The sequence below is a fragment of the Mastigoproctus giganteus genome, chromosome 8, assembly GCF_048544385.1.
Source record: "Mastigoproctus giganteus isolate SK-2022 chromosome 8, ASM4854438v1, whole genome shotgun sequence".
Lineage (NCBI taxonomy): Eukaryota > Metazoa > Arthropoda > Arachnida > Uropygi > Thelyphonidae > Mastigoproctus > Mastigoproctus giganteus.
This window is the reverse complement of record NC_143582.1, coordinates 126,628,295-126,652,765: the sequence shown is the minus strand read 5'-3', so window position 1 is coordinate 126,652,765 and position 24,471 is coordinate 126,628,295. Positions and strand designations below refer to the sequence as shown.

General features: G+C 37.8%; 2 protein-coding genes across 2 annotated transcripts in view; one reads left to right on the top strand and one right to left on the bottom strand.

The window, feature by feature from the left end:
- LOC150081813 (mitogen-activated protein kinase 1-like) overlaps positions 1-3,464 on the bottom strand; it is a 262,012-nt gene extending 258,548 nt beyond the window's left edge. The window contains exon 1 of the mRNA XM_090379718.1: positions 3,345-3,464. Coding sequence (XP_090235844.1) covers positions 3,345-3,463 — 119 coding nt within the window. The 5' untranslated portion in view covers position 3,464. The remainder of the gene's footprint in view (positions 1-3,344) is intronic.
- Positions 3,465-8,262: 4,798 nt separating this feature from the next.
- On the top strand, positions 8,263-9,024 carry LOC150081812 (zinc finger MYM-type protein 1-like). Its single transcript, XM_090380326.1, has one exon. It carries the CDS (start codon positions 8,263-8,265, stop codon positions 9,022-9,024), a length of 762 nt encoding a protein of 253 aa, XP_090236452.1.
- Positions 9,025-24,471: the final 15,447 nt, after the last annotated feature.

Genomic DNA, 24,471 nt, shown 5'->3' with positions numbered 1-24,471 from the left:
TGCAGAACACACATTTTCTAATTGGAGATATCTTCTATCACTTGGAAGTGGATTCATATAGTATCATATACTCTATTCATGCAACAACATTTTAGTTTTGTAGATGAAATTTGTAGATACCCTGTACATTCAATAAAAATGCTATGTGATGCTTGACAATACTTTCATAACTGTTTTAGCAACAGCATGGCCACTTTTTTAACTGAGGGACGATGACAATTTTTCTGCGCAGTTGCTTGCCACTTTCAATCGGCAGTGAGAATTGGTGGTTGTTTGAGTTTAAATATGAAGTTTGTTTGTGAACACATTTTCCTTTAGACTACTGGTAGAAATTTTCCTTGGCATTACATTTAATGTGTGCTAATTTTTTAAGATATGAAATTTCTTGCTGTTTGTGGCAGGGCTGCATGCAGAAATTTAAAAAGGGTGAGGGATTAATATTTTATATATTAAAAAATTATGTGAGCAAAAATGATGACATTAAGGATTAAAAATAGTAAGTGATCTAATTACCTAAAATGAAATTTTAATTGCAAACATGGAAAGCTCTAAAAAAAGTTATTTATATTCATTTTTAGTAAAAGTTAATTAATTGAAACACATATGTACAATGACAATCAATAAAAAAAAAAAATTCTTAATAAGCAGCAGGTTACAAGGAATTTCACTTCTGCCTACAGATTATTCCAAATTGGCTACACTGTTCTCTGCAAAGTGGACACTTCCCTATAGCAGATTTATTATTATTATTATTAGCCATATGGTGCAAGGAAGCCTGAGGCTTATGCTGCAAGGCGCCTCCGTAGCCAGGTGGGAAGGAGCAGCAGTGCGTAGCACACGCTTCTTGATTAGACCGGGGTTCGAGCCCGTCACCACCAAATACGGAGGATGCGGAAAGGTCTGGAAATGACCACCGCATATTCCTGGAGCAATATGGCCATAGTTGCTAATGCTCCTAAAAACAAACAAACAAACAGCTTATGCTGCACCAGCCAAAAAAAAAAAAAAAATCCTGTGTTACCCTGAGAGAGAGTCAGAAGTAGAAGGGAATCACCAAGAAAGAGAAGAATGATGATATCCAACTCAGGACCCTGGGTTTGCCAAGCCCATACTCACCAGATGTGAGCCCCTGGGGATATACTTTCTTCTGACCCAGTGGTGTCTGCTTTAGCTCACTGTATACATAATATTGTGGAGATGGGGGTCCCCTGGGGCTGTTAGACACAAACCGCTGTATACGTAATATGAGCAAAGAAAAAGCCAAAGTAGCAGGGTGTGTGTTGTGAGCCGAAACAGCGTGCAAAGTCCAGTATAATAAAATTAATAAAATATAAACGGATTAATTATGTACACAAAATGCCAACTATTAACAAAATACGCTGAATGGAACATAATCAAAAGCTAGCGCCATTCAATATGTCCAAATTAAGTCCGGTTCGATGGATACTTACTGTCTGCCATTTCCAAAGTCTGTTAAACTGAAGTTGATTAAAGCGACAGTGTGCTGTATACATACACACACACACACAATACTTTCCTGATATTCATCTGAAATTTTACCATTAACACAGTTGGTTTATTTCTAACAAAGTTGGATTATCTCAATCAAAATCTTAAAATATTTTTTTAGGCACAGTAAAAAGTATCGACAAATGAATTACAATCATGAATCACAGTTTAGAACAGACAGCAAAAAAAAAAGACCTTAGTAAATGGTTGAACAAATTAATTGATAAATTTCATGAATTAAATGAGCAAATTTAACAGAAAAAGTGATGTGACAGAGTAATAAAAAATAATTAGATTAGCACAAGTGTATTAATATTATGGCTGACAAATTTAACCCATTAATGTATGTCATTATTGGATGCTTAAACATTATTTTTTTTATAAATATTGTTTACATTTAGTCTGTTTCAATCCATGATTCTATGTTGCTTACATATAGCTATCAATGTTTACAATAACAAAAATATTTATGGATTAAATTTTGTAGTAAGTTATCAAATTTGAAAAGAGCCTAATTTTACTGTTGGGAGGTGGTTATTTATAGAACTCTGTGCTTTTTGGCTTTTCCTGAAATAATGGAGCACAAACTTGATAGTGCATAAAATAAAATAATTTATACTGTTGTCATGTTTCTTATAAGTGAAAATAAATCATTCCCATTTTTCAGGTAAGAAACATTACATGCTATGTAATGTTTCCGACCTCTAAAAGTGACAGGAAATACAGATAAACTATTAGTAGAGAATTTAAATTGCTCTCATCGGTCTGTTGATGAAATGACAGTAAAACATTATGGATGTCATGGATTGAAACAGTTTATCTGGGGAAAGCCAATCTGGTTATAAATTTTGGATGCTTTTCAGAACAAAGAATGACTGTTTCAAATTTACATTCTATTTATGAAAATAAATAGAATGTAAATTCTATTTGAATTACTCAGCTGTGGAAAATCCAAAAACAAGCATGATGTGTTACATGATTTTATGAAGAGATATTTTCTGATTTACTTGAAAAAACTGCTTTTTGAGTTATAGATGTTTGTAAAATATAAATGGAAAATTCTATCCAAATCAAGCAAAGATGTAACCAGACAACTCGTGGTTTAACATCACACAGCAAGGAAGTACTGGATAATTTCGAATTGTGTTGGGTAACAGCAATTCCCTTCACGAAGTTATATACACAAAAGTTAAATGCAGTCAAAGTACAACTTATCCTTACCTGAACCAGATGTGCAGTATGATAAAATGGATGATTTTACTGGATAAAGAGACAAACAGTATTATTGCAAACAAAAAAAAAAACTGCACAGTGCATAGTTAACTTTTTGTATAACATGCAGTGGATTTTCTACAATGTTTCTTTTTATATTATAAACTGTAATTATGTAAAGAAATAACATATGAAATAAAATTGTATATTATTATACGCTTGTTCTTCTCCGGTGTTCTTTAAAACACCCTGGCCCTACTGCCCTATAACAATTAAAAAAAAAACTATTGTTGTCATAAAAAAAGAAAATCATATCCAATTTAACTGACTTCTGGCGTTATCGGCTTGATACGCACAACCTTAAGCCATCTTTTATTATTTTTAACACTTCTAATAGCATTACTCGCTTTCATCCAGTACTAAACGTGATAAAACCCATTCAAGTATATATGTGTTAAATCGAGAGAAAAGCGCTAAGGACCGGTGGCTAAACCATTGCACACTACATGCTAATTGTTATCGTAGATATGTATTGAAGTGTTCCAGTGACTAGCTGTGTATGTGCTGATGGCTCTAAAATATCAATTCATGAGACGAACAGGTGGCGATTATATCTTACTCACACAACCATTCCATATGCACCCTCTCCTATGTAAGCTAAATCCACATATCTTGGCCCAACTTCAAATACTTGACTCCTAACTACTTCTATCACTTTCCCTTCGTCTTCGCTGGTCGCCATTTCCCGGCCACCAGTTGTGGAACAGAGTAGTAACTAGCGTTGCCAACTCTTAATAATACTTCCCGCTAGCCGCATGCTCAAAATCCGCTATTTTCAACACTCAACCCGCCAACATTTTAAATTTTCATTTGGGTTAAATTCTATTAATGGGTGCCATAAAAAATTTTAAGACCCTACATTATGTGCAGACAAAAACCTCCAAATTGCATATCAAATGCAGTTTATTCTGAGGAAGAAGTCAAAAATAACCGTTTAACGGAGTTGATGAATTTATGCAGTGCCAATATTAATCACTTGATTTCTTGGTCGGCGAAAAATCACATTTTGCAAAGTACAGCTTTTAGTGAAGTTTACAGACTTGAAATGCGGCTAACAGAAAGTAAATGTTTAGATGGGGTTGTAAGAAACCTTGCCGTAAAACAGAGAATTGGACATAAATCATTTTTTGATGATAGTACATTAACGTTATCTCAAAATTTATTATTTCTATACTTCTGGTCCTAAGATTGGTCTCAAGATCGCATTGCTCTTGATTTAAATAACAATAAAAAAAACAAAACCCTGTTATTGGAAAATGCAAAGATTTGAGGTAGACCAGCATAATATCAATAATTGATTAAGACAGTTAACCCAGGGGGATTTCAAAAAATGGAATACCTATCGAAGTTGAAATTGATGAATCAGCATTTTTCAAGAGAAAATATATAATAATCCCATGGACTCACATCTGGTGAGTATGGGCTTGGGATACCCAGGGTCCTGAGCTGGATATCATCATCGTTCTTCTCTTTCTTGGTGATTCCCTTGTATTAAGAATTTGCAGATAAAGGAACCACTAGGTGGCAGTGATCACAGTGTACTGACGTGGGATTTACTTAAAGATATACTGTAATCACCATCAGGGTAAAGGAAAGGGTTTTTGCTTCCATAAAGGTGAGTACAGTGGTCCCAAACAGTTTTTAAATTCTGTACAGTGGGATCAACAGACGATGTTACCAACAGAAAATTCTAAGCGGGAAGCATTCAAGGAATTAATCGTGGAAGCTACTAAAAGTTTCATACCTATAAAGAAATATGGTTCAAGGTTTAGGCCTAAATGGTTATTAAATGAACTAATGAGACTCGTGACAGAGAAGAAAAATGCATGGGATGCATATAAATTATCAAGCTACTCAGAAGCCTATGGCAGATATAAGCTAGTCTGTAATCAGGCCACAAAGGCAGGTGAAGGCAGATTACGAGAAATCTTGGGAAAAGGATGCTAAGAAAAACAGCAAGGATTTCTTTACTTATATAAAATCTAAAATGAAGGGGATGAATCTGATTGGTCCATTTGATATCGATGGTTCGACTGTTGATGATCCTGCTCAGATAGCAAACAAATTGAATGAATATTTGCATCTACATTCACACATGAGGAGTTATTAAGGTTTGAAAATGGCAGATCGTTATCAAATTGTAGCAGTGTGCTTAATGATTTTGTAATAACTGAGAGCAAAGTGGAGGAGAAATTGTTGAAGTTAAACATAAGAAAGGCACCTGGGGTGGATGGGATCAATCCAGTTATATTAAAGGAGGCAGCAAAGGAAGTAAGTAAACCTTTAGCCATAATTATGAGAGCACCCTTAGGGGAGGTACCCACGGACTGGAGATGTACAAATGTATTCCCAATTCACAAAGTAGGATCGAAGGGTGAAACGAGTAATTACAGACCAGTTAGTTTAACTTCTGTTCCAGGTAAAATAATGGAGTCACTAGTTAAAGATGCAGCAGGATCATCTAGACAAGACTGTAGCAATAATTCAGACGCAGCATGGGTTTGTTAAGGGAAAGTGTTCTGACAAATTTGATAGGATATTATAATGTGGTTACAAAGGAACTGGATGCAAAAAAATAATTTTGATATCATATATTTGGATTTCAGGAAAGCTTTTGACATTGTTGCGCATGGAAGACTATTGTACAAATTGGAGCAGAATGGTATTAAGGGAAAGTTGTTACAATGGATAAAAGGATGGTTGAGTGGGAGAAGACAGAGGGTGGTAATCAATGGGTGCTGCTCTTCGAGGGCTAATGTTATTAGTGGAGTCGCACAGGGTTCGGTGTTGGGTCCACTGTTGTTTTGTATATTTATCAATGATATTGATGAAGGTATATCAGGCTTAGTGTCGAAGTTTGCAGATGATACAGAGGTCGGCAGGGTTGTTAACGACAGTAATGGCAGGGTTGTTAATGATAGTAATGGCAGTGTGCTATTGCAACAGGATCTGGAAAATTTTGACAGATGGGCTAAGAAGTAGGAACTGAAGTTTAACCTTGACAAATGCAAAGTACTGCATATGGGTAGAATTAACTCGAGGGAAAAGTACCAATTGTGTGGTACTACACTTAAGGTGGTAGAAAATGAAAAAGACCTGGGAGTAATTGTGCAGTCAGATATGAAGTTCTATGAGCAATGCAGACAGGCTGCCAGGGCAGGTCATGGGGTTTTGTCAATGATATATAGGAATTTTGCCAGCAAGGAAAAGGAGGTGATTATCCCTCTGTATAAGGCAATGGTCAGGCCACGCCTTGAGTACTGCGTACAGGTCTGGAGGCCTCATTTTAGGAAGGATGTGGATTTACTTGAGCGTGTACAGAGAAGGGCAACAAGATTGGTGAGGGGAATAAAGGGATCCTCTTACCAAGAGAGGTTTAAGTTCTGCAAATTGCAATGGCTGGAGACACTAGGCACCTATGAAGTGATCCGGTTGAGATGTATAAGGCCTTGAATGGGTTGAGCACGCTGAATTCTTATGGGATCCTTCCATTTGTTCAAATTACGAACCTATGGGGGCATAAATTCAAATTAAGAAAAGACAGATGTAGAATAGATGTGTGGAAATTTGCCTTTAGCCAGCGGGTGGCTAATTGCTGGAACAAACTTCCATCTGTCGTTGTGGAAGTTGATAGGTTAAATAAATTTAAGGAGGAACTGGACAGGCATTTAGAGGGAATGGTGTGATTGTTTTTTGGCTGATGCTGCATAAGCTCCTACACTTGCTTTCTTGCATCACATGCCACTACTCTCTCTCTCAATAATTCCGGATTTTTTTTTTTTTTCGGCTGGTTCAGCATAAGCCTCAGGCTTCCTTATTATTATTATTAATAATAATAATAATAATAATATAGCTAATAATAATATAGCTGATAATAATAATAAAATAATAGAGCACGACTAAGAGGAACACAATGGGTTTTTGGTGCATTCGAAAGAATTACCAAACGATGTTTTTTTTAGTTCCTGCAGAAAATAGAGATAAAACAACTCTATTATCAATTATAAGAAAGAGAATATTGTCACGTACAAGAATCATCAATGATGGATGACCTGCATATAAAGATCTCTACCGAGACATTAATTATACCCATGATGAGGTTATTAATCGCTATAATTTTGTTTTTCCAGATGATTCAAGTACAACGAAGAAAAATAATCAAATGGCATTCCTTCGCGGTTTCAAAAAAAGGTGGGGCTAATTCATTAGTATTTCTTCCACATATTTAGATTTATTCAACAATTTAAAGCTAGGAACCAACGGTCATATCGTTTGACCACGAGGGTAAATACGTATTGAAATTGTTGTGGTTCCCCTCAGGGGATCCCTGAAAAACCGATTCTTCGCTTTATAAAAAAAAAACTATTAAATAAGATATCTCTACTATGTTTACGTTGTATATCAATAAAACATTTCAATTATGAAATATTTATATTGCTAAATAAATATTTCTTAATTTAAATGTTACATTGCCAAAATATATAAAATGCTAAACATATTTAAAATTTTTACATTTAAACTCATTTAGCTAAAAAAACAGCTATCGCTATTACATATTTTAATCCGCTGAACCTGAAGCAATTTCGCTAAATATAGCGGGAAAACCGCTAAATTGGCAACACTGGTAGTAACATACTGTATGCAGAGGCGGATTTAATGGCTAACGCCCTGGGCCACGACTTCTGAAGGGCCCCGCAAAACCCCAACTTTTCACTTTTTTCTAATGACACCAAGTTTGGTTTCATATGTGCAATTTTAATTAGGTACAAATTTACAATCGGCGGTAAAAACTGATAGTATGTTTATATTCGCTTATTTTCATTATTTCATTACTACGCTGCATACTATACACATACTACGGTGTATAGGCTGTACTACCGCTCGTCGGAGTAATAGAATCGTATTTGCTACTTTGTACTTACAAAGGTTCTCCTGCAGTGCAGACTTAAGATATACGCAAATACGCGTATATTGTTGAAATTATATTAAGATAAAATTAATTCCTGTTGTTACATCAGCGCCTGGATTTTCGTAGTTTATGAATAATTTTTGAATTTTAATTAATCATTAATTTATTGCACTATAACGAAAAATCTCTTCTCTAGTATTCTAATCATTCAGACTATTAAATTTTATATTTTTCTTTTCATTGGTAGGCTACCAATGATATCTAGAAAAATGAAACGACATTTATCAGGGGCTGAAAAAAGACAAATTAAAAAAAGACGCGAGCAAGTTGCCAACCAACGGAAAGGAGCATTAGACAAATTTATACCTGGTCCTGGCCATTCAGGCCATCATAATTCGAGCAACAATGAGGATGAAGAACAAGGAGCTTCCATCAGTCCACAAAAAGAGTTAGTTGAAGTTGAAAACCATAGAAGAAAGCAACAATGCAAAATGTTTTCGGGCTCAAAGTCTAAGTTGACTACAGGGTTCCAAAATTGGAAAAATATTGGAATAACTTTGTCCGAGCATGAAATGTCAAAAGAGCACGTCGCTTCAATGTGTACATTATACAAGCGCTCCTCTACGTTAAATCGCATTGATGATCAAAATCTGCAAATTACACTGCAAAAAGAAAATTATTGGAGAGAGATTCTGCGAAGAATTGTATCCACAATAAAATTCCTCGCAAGTTTGGGCATTGCTTTTAGAGGCCATAATGAGAGTGCAACATCTTCGAGAAAAGACAATTATTTGACTAGTTTAGAGTATTTGAGCGAATATGACGATTTTTTAAAGTTGCACTTACAAAAGTATGGAAATCAAGGTAGCGGACATGTAAATTACTTATCGCATCAGACGTGTGATGAACTTTTGCAAATAATTGCCGATTACCTTATGGCACACATTGTGGACGAAATAAAATGCGCAAAATACTATAGTATTATTTTAAAGTCTACACCCGATGTTGTGCATGTGGATCAACTTACTTTTGTAGTGCGCTATTTATCAGCAAATGGGGATGTTAAAGAAAGATTTTTAAAGTTCTTCCCTATAGAAAGACATGATGCGGAGTATCTAGGAGAGACAGTTTTATCTACCCTGCAAAATTTGCCAGTAGATATAAAATATTGCCGTGGACAATCGTACGACAATGCAGCAAATATGTCGGGCAAGTACAATGGTCTCCAATCAAGAATAAGACAACATGCTCCATCAGCAACGTTTATTCCGTGCTCCAGTCATTCACTTAATTTAGTTGGTTATGTTGCTTCAGAGAGTTATTATTATTATTAACCATATGGTGCAAGGAAGCCTGAGGTTTATGCAGCACCAGCCCAAAAATAATTTGAGTTACCCTGAGAGAGAGAGAGAGAGAGAGAGAGAGAGAGAGAGAGAGAGAGAGAGAGAGAGAGAGAGAGAGAGAGAGAGAGAGAGAGAGGGAGAGAAGTAGAAGGAAATCACTAAGAAAGAGAAGAATGATGATATCCAGCTCAGGACCCTGGGTGTGCCAAGCCCATATTCACCAGATGTGAGCCCCTGGGGTAGAGTTGTAGTAATGCTTCCAGATATTTTTTATTCGTGCAAAATTTGTTTGTTTTTTTCTCTGCATCAACGTTTCGATGGAACACGTTATGCAATAAATTGGATAAAGGTTCTTATACATTAAAGAAATTGTCAGATGCAAGGTGGTCTGCCAGGGCTGATGCAGTTTTAGCGTTAAAATTTGGCTACAAAAATATAAAAGAGGCATTAGATGCGATATGCAATTCCACAAAAGAAAAAAAAATTGTTGTGATTGAAGCAAAATCATTACTTAAATAAATGAATGATTATGAAACTGCTGTAATGACAATCCTATGGAATAAAATTTTGCAAAGAATCGATGCAACGAGTAAATCTTTACAATCTATTGACTGCACAATTGTTAAAGGTGCGTCATTATTAAAAAAGTCTAGAAATTTTTATTAATGAAAACATAAGACATACTTTCACCGAAATCGAATCAGAAGTTAAAGAACTAACAGATAAAACATTTGAAGATGATCGCGAGCGAACATGTACAGAAAATCGAAAGGAATTTTTTTACATAATATGCTCTACGTAATATGCGATCATTTAATAGCAGAACTGAACAGACTCGGAAAAATCAATGAAAATGTTATAAGTAATTTTAGAGTTTTTTTTTTCCTGTTTACATTATGTGTAGAAGAAAAGAAACAATGCGTTAATAATTTAATAGAAATGTATAAAGATGACCTTGATTCGAGTAATTTTAAAGATGAGTTGGAACAGTTTTTAATCTTTTTAGATGAAGAAGACAAGAGGTCAATTAATAATATATACAAAAAAGCATTAGATATGAAAGCAACTTTTCCAAATGTGGAAATTATTTTGAAAATTTTGTTAACCATGCCAATTTCAAACGCATCGGGGGAACGCTCATTTTCTTGTCTAAAAAGAGTAAAAAATTATCTAAGAAATTCAATTTAAGAGGAAATACTAAATAATACGGCTATTTTATATGTATAGAGAACGATTTACTTAAAATTATTGATTGTGATGAGATAGTTAATAAGTTTGCAAAACGAAAAGCAAGAAAAAAATTTATTTAAATATTTTCACATTTTTAATTTTAATTTCAAGTAAAATTCTATGATTTTTTGTTCAAATTTCTGATTGTTACTCCTATTATACGTATACTATCATTAATTATACTTTTACATATGTTCAACTACTAGTTCAAAACTTTGTGATTATTATTATGCTATTATTAATTATATTATACATATATTATATTCAAATTTTATTGGAAATAAAACATTAATAGTACATAATATTTTTTATTTATTTAAAAAAATGGTTAACATGTATTTTTATTTTCCCTGTCTCTCTCTGTTTTTTAAGGGCCCCAATATTTTCTTCTGCGCCCGGGGCCTCAATCGACCTTAATCAGCCTCTGACTCTATGAGTTGTGGCATATTAAGTTATACTGAAATATGTATAAATAAATAAAGATATATATATATATATATGAAAAATATGTACATTTTCGCTATATGATTACATTTCTATTAGATATGATTATATAGCGAAATGATTTTATCTAACCACACATACAGTGGCGGGCAAAAAAACTGCATCACCTTAAAAAAAAGTAACATTTGTAGTGAAACGTATAAGAATTTGTTTAGTTACAGTCATTTTGTTTGTCGAAAAGCAAAGGTATTGCATCAGCCGTTTCTATAAATACGACGTTGGAAAGGTATACACGCTCATTAGTATCCTGTTTTGCGGAGGTGTAAGCCTGACTCCATATGTTCAGTTGACAACAAGAAAAAAAAGAAAACGTGTAGCTGTTCCTCTGTCCCAGGAAGGGCTTTCTACGCATGCTATCGCTGATAAAATAGGCTGCCACCATTCCGGGCAGAGGAGTGATTTTGGAGAAGAGTGATGGTCAAAATCACACCTCACCGGTATGATTTTGACCATAAACAATACGACCATAAATACTAGTATGAAGCCGCCACAAGTTTTCTAGGGTAAGAATTTTTCACCTAGTCCGCATCTGATCCCGGGTGCTGAAATTAAAGCGTGAAACCGGTGACGTGAAGAAAAGACCTGGATCAGACCGTACGAGGTGACTACTCCTTCCCAAGATCGATATTTGGATATTCGTAATTGCCATGCTAGTGCTCCCGAGCTAAAACTGGATTTTGAGATTGTCTCTGGTGTTGAAACAGTGCACGAACTGTCCAAATATGACTTTCGGCATATGGTCTGCATGCCTATCGGCCCAAGAAGAAGCGACTCGCTTGGGCTAAAACGCATGTTTCATGAACAAAAGAGCAATGGGAGGAGTGCCTCAATTATTAGGGATCACCACACACAGATGTACAAAACTGCATTTTTCAACAAGGCTCAGCACCATGCCACACAGCAAAATTGGTACGTTTTATGCTATTTAGATTTATGATGAGTTTGTCTTCTTATCTCACAAGACTTAAAACATACTTAGACCAATGTTTTCCCTCGTTTTTCTCCATTAAGGTGTTGGACTGGCCCGGAAACAGTCCAGATTTGAAACCTATTGAAAATTGCTAGTACATAATATCATCTAAAATTGGTCAGAAGAAGCCAACAAGTAAGATTCAGTTGCAGGAGAGCATTGTAAGGGTGTGGTACCACGAAATTGGGCAACAGTATATCCAGAAGTTGATTAACTCTTTGACAGTTCGGTTCGTTGTAAGGCTGTAATTGCAGCTCGACGAGGAACAACAAAATATTGAGGACTTATTTTGCTGATTTATAGTACATAATAACATTACGTTAACTTGCCATTTCAGTTTATACATTTAAATGCAATAAAATGTATGTTTGGGAAGATATTTATGGCAATTAGGTATATCAGGTAGAGTCTTTTTATTGAATTTCATTCACAGAGATATACAATACATCCCATCTAACAAATGCATTGCGAACATTACTGCAAACCCACAATGCAGCGCAAAACACATTATTTGCAAAATTCACAAGGGATGCAATTTTTTTTTGTCCACCACTGTATTAGAATCACCTAGTCCGCATCTGATCCCGGGTGCTGAAATTAAAGCGTGAAACCAGTGATGTGAGAAGACCTGGATCAGACCGTAAGAGGTGACTACTCCTTCCCAAGATAGATATTTGGAACGCCTATGCTTTCGTAATCGCCATTCTAGCGCTTCTGATCTAAAACTGGATATTAGAATCCTTGAATCAATATCTAATAGTCTGTACACGTGAGGGCATAGTGTCTGATTTAGTCCAGCACTTAACATTTTTCCGTCGGAATATTTGTCGAATGCTGCTGTTGAATTGTGGTCTATAGCCTTGCCTTTCCAACTTATCATAGACATTCTCCATTGGATTCATGTCCGGAGAATTAAGCAGCCATGAAAAATGGTGGAAATATTGGGAATGTTTCTCGAATCATTCAGATACAATTTGCCCTCGTGGCTAGCACAGTTGATAGAATTGCCGTCCTCCCCACACTGAGTGAAAAAAACCTGAGTTCGAGTACGTCGATGAGGTGTGGAATTTTTATGGGCATTTTTCACAACGTGGCTGAGTTAGTCGGTCTCAGGCGAGGAGAGCATGGTTTTCCTCCCGGAATTCGGGTTTTCGTCCAGCAAACAGAAAATCGACTACAGAACGCATGCAATTTACACAGAGTATATACGGAACAGTATGATACCACTGTGCCAGAGGAGAGCGTTTTTCATGGAAATTCGCTTTTGGAATTGACAGGCAGATGTTGTAGTCTGGGTTATTTCTTTAGCGTTCCAGTGGGGGGTTAATCAACTAAGCCACTAAGGAATTAGTCTGCGCGGTTAGCACAGTGGTATCTATGGTATCATATGGCCTTAATACAGCCTTATAGCGTTAGTTGTGGATGCTCCTAAAAGAAAAAGACAATAATTTTTGCATGGGGACATTTGCATTGTCGCCTTGAAAGAATTCATGGCAATCAGGAGAAAATGAAGCATTTCAGAATGAAGTTGGTCCAATACAACAGGATATTCATTGGTCCATATCATGATTCCACTTTCAGCCGCTGAGTGGTGAACACGAGACAGACTGGATCATGCCTTCTTGAGGATCAGTCCACACGTCCACCTACCATTGGTGCAAAAAAGTATAAATCAAAACACGTCAGACATGATTTTTTTACCTTGTTCCGCAGTTCAGTTTTTGCTTTGACAGTAACGTAACTAGAAAAAGTGGGCCCCCAATGTAAAGTTTAGTGTGCCCCTTGGAAATATTTCTTTTGGTAAAATAAAACATTAACAATACAGCAGTAAACGTGTATTTAAAATCTACCAATACAGGGTGTTTAAAACAGGTGCCCGTGATTTCACTTCTAATTATCTTCGGAAATATTTGATCGATTGCTGTGATCGCACCAGCAAACAGTATGGTAACTCACCAAGTTTTATTTGACACCTCAACAATAACTTTGGCTGCGCATTGAGTGTGCACAGAATGACTGATCCGCGCACCGCCTCAGTCAGTGTCAGTAAGGTGGCCATGCAACAGAAAGCACAGTAAGTGTGTTTTGGTGCGCTGAATTTCAATACCGACCTCGGCATTGAACGTCGGTATTGAAATTCAACATACCACAACACACACTGAGCTTTCTGTTGCAAGGCCATCTTACTGTCATTGACTGAGGCAGTGCGCGTAGGAGTCCTTCTGCGCACGCACACACCGGAGTCAAGGTCTTTGTTGAGGTGTCAAATAAAATTAGTGAGTTACCACACTGTTTGCTGCTACGATCACAGCAATCGATCAAATATTTCCGAAGATAATTAAAAGGGAAATCACGGACACCATCTTCGATGACCCTGTACAATATAAAAACAAAAATAATATTAAATTCTGTAAATGAAAAAAATGAAAAAATAAATTCGGAAAATTAAATAAATTAATATATTGACTTGCGTATTTTAGAATGGTTTTCGTCTAAAGAAGAAGTTAAAGAAGCATTGCTGGTTAAAGAAGCATTGCAGGATCATCTAGACAAGACTTCAGTTATAGTTGAGCCACAGCATGGGTTTGTTAAGGGGAAGTCTCGTCTGACTAATTTGATTGGATACTATGATGTAGTCATAAAGGAACTGGATGCAGGAATAACTTTGATATCATATATTTGGATATTAGAAAGGCTTTTGATACTGTTGCACATGGAAGGCTGCTGCACAAATTGGAGCAGTGTGGCATTGGAGGCAAATTGCTGCTATGGGTAAAGGGATGATTGAGTGGGAGAAGACAGACAGTGGTAATCAATGGACACGGCTGTACGTGGAGTAATGTTATTAGTGGAGTCCCTCAGATTTCAATGTTGGATCCATTGCTGTTTTCTGTATTTATAAATGATATTGAGAATGGTATATCAGGCATAATGTCCAAGTTTGCAGACTATACGAAGGTCGGCAAGGTTGTTAATGACAGTACACTGCTGCAACAGGATCTAGAAAAGTTGAGCAGATCGGCTGATAGGTGGCAAATGAAGTTTAAGTTTGACAAATGTAAAGTACTACATATGGGAAGCAGTAATCCCAGAGTAACGTAGCAAAACTGTGGTACCACACTGACAGTGGTAGAGAATGAAAAAGAACCTGGGGGTAATTGTGCAGGCAGATATGAAGTTTTCTGAGCAGTGCAGAGGGTCTGCAAGGGTAGCTCATGGTGTCTTGTCAATGATATACAGGAATTTTTCCTACAGGAGGCGATTATCCCCTTGTATAAGGCAATGGTCAGACCACACCTTGAGTACTGTGTACAGGTCTGGAGGCCTTATTTTAAGAAGGATGCAGAGCTGTTGGAACAAATACAGAGAAGGGCAACAAGATTAGTGAATGGAACAAAGGGTTGTTCTTACGAAGAAAGGCTTAAATTTTGCAAATTGCAGTGTCTGGAGACTAAACACATGCGAGGTGATCTGATTGAGGTGTATAAAACCTTGAATGGTTTGAGCATGCTCAATACGGATGGGATTCTTCCTCTTGTTCAGAATAATCGCCTGAGAGGGCATAAATTCAAATCGAGGACATAAATTCAAATAGCTTAAATAGATTCTAGGCAGAACTAGACAAACATTTGGAGCAGGGTAAAATAAAGGTTGTTTTTTTTTTTTTTTTTTTTTTTTGCTGATGCTATATAAGCTTGCTTTCTTGGATCATGTGCCTTTCCTAATGCGAATTCTATGCTGTTGCGATGATTGCTTTTCGAAACAAGAGTTAATTTCATTGTTATCTGAATTGTAGCTCCTTTTCTGGACCCCCAGCAATCAGTAACAGCAAGACGGTTCTCCAGATATAGGACACCCCCTACTGGAGATCACATTGGGGTAATCAACAACCACCATCACAAGTACATAAACAAATAATAAGACGTTAACACACATGGATATAGACCCATCACACACACACACACACACACATGTACACTGAAAGGAAAGAATTCATGGAATACTTGTTTCCAGGCAATGCGACGCCGTCACCTACTCTCGCTAGTAGGTGAACCCACGGCTTGCAGGTATACAGGTACACTGCATTCACGAAGACGATAATTCGCTGTCAGTATGGATAAACGTCGTGGGTTAACCGACGACCTTGACAGGACGATAATACGAGTGCTCGATGCATCGTTCACTTTATCGCGGAGGTACTACAGAAATTGCACTATCCCCATTCGATAGTATCACGAGTGTATCGGTAATACGTCATCCCCGAATAACATCTAATCGTGGACACCGGGAGCAGAAAGGTGGTGAATGAACGTGTCCGTCGACGGATGTCTCGCGTTGTTTCAGCCAAACTGAGAGCGACCGTGGCACAAATCACCGCCGACTTCAGTGAGGGAGGTGCCAATAACGTCTCCACCAAGACCATCAAGCAATTATTAAGCGCATAGGTTATGGGAGCCGCTGACCCACCTGAGTGCCATTGCTAACACTAAGACACAGGACTCTACGCCTCAACTGGGAGAAAGAACGTCGGCATTGGACTCTGGACGATTAGAGACAAGTCTCCCGTTTCCAGTTATTTCGAGCGGACAGGAGGAAGCGTATCTGACGGAATCCGCAGGAAGCTATGCACCCGTCATGTCAACAAGGAACCGTTCAGGCAGGTGGACGATCGGTTATGGTCAGAGACGTGTTCAACTGGCAAACGTTGGAATTTGTGATACGTCTAGCCGCATCGCTAAACGGTCTAAGTTACATGTCCATCCTTGCAGACTATCTGCATCCCATTCGTGGTTATCGTGCCCCAACGGGGCAATGGACTCTTCCAGCAGGACAATGCGCCTCCCCACAGAGCCGCGGTGACTAGAACATTGTTCGAAGAGCATTTCGCAGATTTTACCGCCATTAGCATTAGTAGAGGCATATGATGCAAGAAAGCAAGCTTATTCAGCTTCAGCCAAAAAAAAAAAAAAAAACACACCACTCCCATTTCACCCCTCCGTTCGTTCGAAATACCTGTCCAGTTGAGCCTTAAATTTGTTTAGGCTATCAACTTCAACAACAAGTGACGGAAGTCGGTTCCACCAACCAACCACCCGCTGGCCAAAGGCAAATTTCCGCACATCTATCCGACATCCGTCCTTCCTCAATTTGAATTTATGCCCTCTGAGGTGATTATTTTGAGCAAGATGAAGAATCCCATTGGCATCGAGCATGCTCAAACCATTCAAAGCCTTATACACCTCTATCAGATCACCTCGCCGGTGCCTAGTCTCCAGACTTTGTAATTTGCAAAACTTAAGCCTTTCTTCGTAAGAGCAACCCTTTGTTCCATTCACTAATCTTGTTGCCCTTCTCTGTACCCGTTCCAGAAGCTCTACATCTTTCTTGAAATGAGGCCTCCAGACCTGTATACAGTATTCAAGATGTGGCCTAACCATTGCCTTATACAAGGGAATAATCACCTCCTTATCCCTGCTAGAAAAATTCCTGTATATCATTGACAAGACACCATGAGCTACTCTTGCAGCTCGTCTGCACTGCTCAGAGAACTTCAAATCTGCCTGCACAATTATCCACAGGTCCTTTTCATTCTCCACCACTGTCAGTGTAGTATCGCAGTGTTGATATGTTGCTCTGGGGTTGCTGTTTCCCATATGTAGTACTTTACATTTGTCAATGTTAAACTTCATTTGACCCCTCTCAGCCCATCTGTTTAACCTTTCCAGATCCTGTTGGAGCAGCATAGCGTCAGTAGTGTCCTTAACAACCCGGCCAACCTTTGTATCATCTGCAAACTTGAACATTAAACTTGATATCCCATCATCAATATCATTCATAAACACCGAAAACAACAACGGACCGAACACTGAACCCTGAGGAACTCCACTAATAACATTAGTCCACGTTGAGCAGTGTCCATTGATTACCACTCTCCGTCTTCTGCCACTCAACCATCCCCTTATCCATAGCAGCAATTTGCCTCCAATGCCACACTGCTCCAATTTGTGCAGCAGTCTTCCATGTGCAACAGTATCAAAAGCCTTTCTAAGATCCAAATATATAATATCAAAGTTATTCCCTGCATCCAGTTCTTTTGTGACTACATCATAGTATCCAATCAAATTGCTCAGGCAAGACCTGCTCTTAACAAAACCGTGCTGCGTCTGAGCTATAACTGAATTCTTGTCTAGATGATCCTGCAGTGCTTCTTTAACCAGTGCCTCCATTAATTTACCTGGAACAGAAGTTAAACTAACAGGTCTATAATTACTTGTGTCAGCCTTTGATCCTCCTTTGTGAATTGGGATCACATTTGCACATCTCCAGTCTATGGGTACCTCACCTCCCCTGAGTCCAAAGAAGCTCTCATAATTATGGCTAGGGGTTTGCTTACTTCCTTTGTTGCCTCCTTTAATATAACTGGATAGATCCCATCCACCCCAGGTGCCTTTTTTATGTTTATCCTCAACAATCTCTCCTCCACTTTCCTCTCAGTTATTACAAAATCATCCAGCTCACTGCCAATGTTTACTTTACCTACATCATTCTCCTTCCTGAATAACTCCTCATGCGTGAATGTAGATGCAAAATACTCGTTTAGATTGTTAGCCACCTGAGCAGGATCCTCAACTGTTGAACCATCAATATCCAGGGGACCAATCTTATTCATCCCATTCCTTCTTGAGTTTAAATAGGTAAAGAACTCTTTTCTGTTTTTCTTTGCATCCTTTGCCAAGGATTTTTCGTAGTCTTCCTTTGCCTGCCTAATCTCCTTTGTGACTTGGTTACAGACCAACTTATATCTATCATAGGCTTCCATGTCACCCATTAATTTTTATGTATCCCATGTATTTTTCTTCTCTGCCACATGTCTCATTAGTTCATCTGACAACCATTTAGGCCTAAACCTTGAACAATATTTCTTAGTTGGTATGTAAAGCCTGGTAGCCTCCACGATTAGTTCCTTGAATGCTTCTCATTTTGACTTTGCTGTTGGTAACATCATCAGTTGGTCCCACTGCATAGAATTTAAATACTGTCTCAGATCATCGTAGTCGCCTTTACGAAAGCAAAAACCCTTCCCTTTACCTCTGATGGTAGTTACCTCCTTGAGTAAATCCCACTTCAGCACACTGTGATCACTGCCACCCAGTGGTTCCTTTATCTGCAGATTCCTAATGCATGAAGAATCACTACTGATAATCAGATCAAGAGTATTACTCCTTCTAGTTGCCTCCCGAACATGCTGGTGTAGAAAACAATCATCCAATAAATCCACAAAAGCCTTGCTAGTGTGCGAGTGACCAATCCACAAATTCCAGTCAATATCTGGGAAATTAAAATCCCCCATTATAAGACTCTCTGATTTACTGGCCCACTCTATTTCCTTGTACAATATCTTATTATACTCATCAGAGTCATTAGGCCTATAGCACACTCCTGCTCTCAATTTTGATTTCCCTATGCTTATGTCACACCAAACTGACTCGACACTGCCCTGTCCATCGATGTCGACTGGCTTCACTTCCTTGGACTTTATGTGTTTCTTAACTAATAGCATAACCCCTCCTCCCCTCCTGTCCTGTCTATCCTTTCTATACACATTGTATTCCCCACATTCCAGTTCCGCATTCCTTATATCTGTGTGACACCACGTCTCTGATATCCCAACAATATCTGCCTTTGATGTTTTGAGCAATACCTCAAATTCATCAATTTTATTTACCAAACTCCTAGCATTGGTGTACACGCAGGTATACATGCACCTGTTTCTATTCTTAGCTACTCTAACACAACCCATGTGTTTACTTGTACCGCAATGACTCCCAGCAGGCGCTGAAATATCCTGCATCTTGTTTTTCAGGCTTCTGCTCATTTCAATAGAAGCAGTGCAAGAATCACTTCCACCTCTGCCAGTGGCTACTGTTAATCTATTAGTCCTTGTATCCCCCCCCCAACTAGCAGTAGTCCACCCACCTAACACTGCCTCGACAGCATCAGCAAAAATTCTTGCACCCTTTCTATTTCAGTGTATCCCATCCCCGTAGAAGCAATCTCTCGTGTTAACAAGTACAGTCCAGGCTGAAAAAAATTCTACCCCTTGAGCCTTGCACAATCCCTCCAGGGCCGAATTGATCGACAATGCTCTCATCATATACTCCCTCCTATCGTGTCTGGGCAGAATTGCAGACACTTTCAAATTCAACCCTAATTCACGGCTTTTTTTCAACAGTGACCTGTGCCGACCGGGCTAGCCGAGTGGGTAAAGTACCTGCCCGGCAACCCAAAGGTCGCGGGTTCGATTCCCGCCTCGGGCTTGGATCAAAGTACTGCAAAAACCTTGGGAGGTGCAATATGGACACAGAAGCCGATGCGCCAACAACTACCAAATCAATCAACAGTGACCTGTACTTGCTAAGTAATTCCGCTGGTCACCTACTCTTAATATCATTAGTGCCAACGTGTACAACTATATCACCTTTTGTGCCCTTAAAAGATGATATCCGCTCTACAACGTCATCAACCTTTGCCCCTGGTCCTATTCCGCCTATCCTTTTTAAATGGAGCCATGGAACTGCCTCCCCGTTTTACTGTCCTTATTCGGGCGAAAGGTGGGTCCGTTACTAGGTAGGTATCCCATGACTTCTGTCCCCTCAGTGTACACATACGAATCACATGTTAACACACATAGTTACTAGGTAGGTATCCCATGACTTCTGTCCCCTCAGTGTACACATACGAATCACATGTTAACACACATAGTCACACACTCATTATTCACGTACGCACAAACAGTTCGCACTCATATGTTAATTTACGTGGACACATACTCATCGTTCACGCACAAGAACACGCAGCAAATTCCCCCCCCCCCCACATTCAGAGGGCCTACATAACCACAATGAATACTCACTCTTATCATTCTCTCAACACAGCTACTGGGTATACAATTGTACACGTTACATGTGTTTTTATAATATCAGCACGCACACACTAACATCATCCATATGCACACACAATTACTGACAATCATCCTTATGTTCTCTCTCATGCAGTCGTTCATGCTTTCATTGCTTCAATTAAACCTAAGAATTTCATGAGCTCTGTGTATTACCTCTTTCAACTTGAGATAATTCTCAGGACGTCTCTAAATTGGGTGCCAGCCATCACTCACAAAGTGACTGAGTTAATCAGGCGAGATAGCAGGGTTTTTATCTCCCGGAAACTCGAGTACAGACAATATACATGGAGCAACATGGCTTGGTCGCCAATGCTTCTAAAAACCCAATAACAACAACAACAAAAATAGCAGCCATCAGAAAAAAAAAAAAAAAAAAAAAAAAGAACAAAACTATTATATTAGGATCACACGGTAATTTCTTACATGTGTGTTCTCTGGTCGCTTTTACTGAAAAAAACCCAGTTATTGGTGGGGTGGGGGGAGAACCTGCCGAGACCGGCTAACTTAGCCAAGGAGTGAAAAAGCCTTGTCATGTCTAGTAAGCCGTATCTTGTAATGGCGAATTTTAACTTTGAGATATTGCGTGGAAATTTGGTTGGTCATTCATACAATAGCAGAACATTACTGGGTTATTACTTAACTATTTTCTGTTCACAACAGAATAAATTTTTAGCGACACCAATCTATCTCTTCTATATATAAAAGAATATTTTGCTTTTTCGTTAGGCGGGGTTAACTGCTGGTGCCTCATACTACAACAAAGTGATTGACAGTGAAAGACGCTTTTACGAACTCTTAATATTTTGGTCTTTAAATTTTTCTATATATAAAAGAATATTTAGAGTGCTTTTAATTTTTAGAATTCTATGTCTCAAGGCAGTGATTCAATTTTTTCAAAAGTTTCTTCAGCTATTTAACCCCGGGGCTCACATCTGGTGAGTATGGGCTTGGCACACCCAGAGTCCTGAGCTGGATATAACCATTCTTCTCTTTCTTGGTGATTCCCTTCCACTTTTGACTCTCTCTCTCTCTCAGGGCAACTTGGGAATTTTTTTTTTTTCCTGGTGCAGCATAAGCCTCAGGCTTCCTTGCACCAATATGGCTATTAATAATAATATTAGCAATGTTGTTAATAATGGCAGTAATAGAAAAATTAATAATAATATTAGCAATGTTGTTAATAATGGCAGTAATAGAAAAATTAATAATAATATTAGCAATGTTGTTAATAATGGCAGTAATAGAAAAGAGAAAGATCCTATGAGAAAGGCTGAGAAGAAAAGATCTTGAGAACTTAAAAATCCTGAAAAAATCGAAAAAAAAAAACAAAGTGATTATTGAAAAGTGTGAAAATAAGTTAAAGGCTTCACAGTTAAGTAAAGAAAGATACGGAAAACTACTTTTATTTCACAAACTATGTGTAGTGGAAATAAGGAAGAAATGTTTGGTTTGTGAACATGCCAGAGAGCTGGATCGAAAGCATATATTCCACGGATTCATATGTATTCAAACAAAGGGGAATATAACTTCATTTTTCAACGAACACAGTTTCCTGTGAAATTGGCTTTTAGTATTACAATAAACAAAAATCAAGGTCAAACATTATCTAACGTTGGTGTTGACTTAACATCACCTTGTTTTTTGCATGGACAATTGAAGGCAGCTAAAAATCTCTTTGTATTAATTAACGGAAAACGAATCTAAAATGCTGAAGAATGGGGGGGGGGTTCCCCGATTTTATATTTAAAATATAAAAATGTATAATTTAGACTCGTGGGAGCGAAGCAACCTTCTGACTTGTACATCAAATTTTAACTAGGTATTACACTATGTTTCACAGCTGAAAGAGAAATTAATATTAGTAGATGATACAAAGGTCAGCAGGGTTGTTAATGACAGTATGCTACTGCAACAGGATCTAGAAAAGTTGGGTAGATGGGCTGAGAAGTGGCAACTGAAGTTTAACATTGACAAATAGTTATTAAACTATGTTTGACAGCTGCAAGAGAAATTAATATTAGTAGATGATACAAAGATTCAAAGGTTGACAGGGTTGTTAATGACAGTATGCTACTGCAATAGGATCTAGAAAAGTTGGGTAGATGGGCTGAGAAGTGGCAACTGAAGTTTAGCATTGACAAATAGTAAACAAGAGTCAGAAGGAGAAGGAAATCACAAAGAAAGAGAAGAATGATGAGCTGAATATCATCATTCTTCTCTTTCTTGGTGATTTCCTTCTACTTCTGACTTGTTTTATATTTCTCTCTCAGGGTAACTCAATTTTTTTTTTGTGCAGCAAAAGCCTCAGGCTTCCTTGCACCATATGGCTAATAATAATAAATGCAAAGTACTGTACAGCAGAACTTCGATTGTCCGTCAGTCTTTGTTAACCGTCACTTATTCTCACTACACCGTAATGCATTGTGATATGGCGCCGTGTCACTCTGTTTACAACAAAATATATATTGTTGTAATAAAAATTATTAAAATATGAAACAAGAGGTTAAACTCTTGTTTCATATTTTAATAATTTTTATTTAGTAAACCTATTGAAATGACAGATAAACGTAAGCGAGTAGTGTTGGGATTATCACAAAAAATTGAAATAATCAATCGTCTAAGAAAAGGTGAATATCCAGTGCTACAAGAATAGCATCGGTTTATGGAATAGGAACAACAGTAAATGATATTAAGCATGATGCAGACAAAATTGAAAACCATGTGTCGAAAATGGAAACCAATGACAGTATTGTTAAAAGTCGTAAAACAATGAAGCTTGCTAAAAATGAAGTTGGATACTGCAATGGTTTGTTCTAAAAGGGGCTCACAGATGTGAGCCCCTATTGTTTTCACTATAGGGGCTCACATCTGGTGAGTATGGAATTGGCACACCCAGGGTCCTGAGCTGGATATCATCATTCTTCTCTTTCTTGGAGATTTCCTTCTTTTGACTCTCTCTTAGGGTAACTCGGGAATTTTTTTTTTGGCTGGTGCAGCATAAGCCTCAGGCTTCCTTGCACCATAAAGCTAATAATAATAAAAAAAAAAAAAACTTAGCCAAAGAATTCCATTGTCGGGACCTATAATAATCGAAAAACCATGGAAATCAATATAAAACTAGGCAAAGATCCTCCATTCAAGGCTAGCATCAGATGGTTGGACAAATTTAAGTTTTGCCCTGGTATTCAACAGTTGTCGCTCCAGGGTGAGAAGCTAAGTGCAGCAATTTCTGTTTGTCGTGAAAAACTACAGAAGGAAAAAGCTGACTGAAGTTCAGTTAAAGACCAATTATACAACTATGATGAGTCTGGCCTTAATTGGCACTACTTCGAAAGACACTGGCCTCAATGACTGAACATATGGCACTGGGATGGATATAAGATGCAAAATGATGGCATCACTATAATGATATGTGCTAATGCCAGCAGAAGTCATAAATTTTGTTGTTATAGTGGCATATCATTGTGGGGATCATGGCGACGTTTTTTTTTTTTTTTAACACCTGCATTCTTTTTCTTTAATTTCAAATTTTTGGTTGGGGTGTTTCCTATAACACCCCTTTTTTTTTTTTTTCACTCCGTGGTCTCAGGCGTAGATAGCAATGTTTTTCCCTCAGAAACTGGGGTTTTTCGTCCAGCAAAACAGACAAATCGACCATAGAACACACGCAATTAACAGACATAAGACACATAGCATGGCAGATGAATTTAATTATTCGGGTAGCCTAAAAAAAATATATTTTTTTTTTATAACACCCCTGGGTTGTTATAGG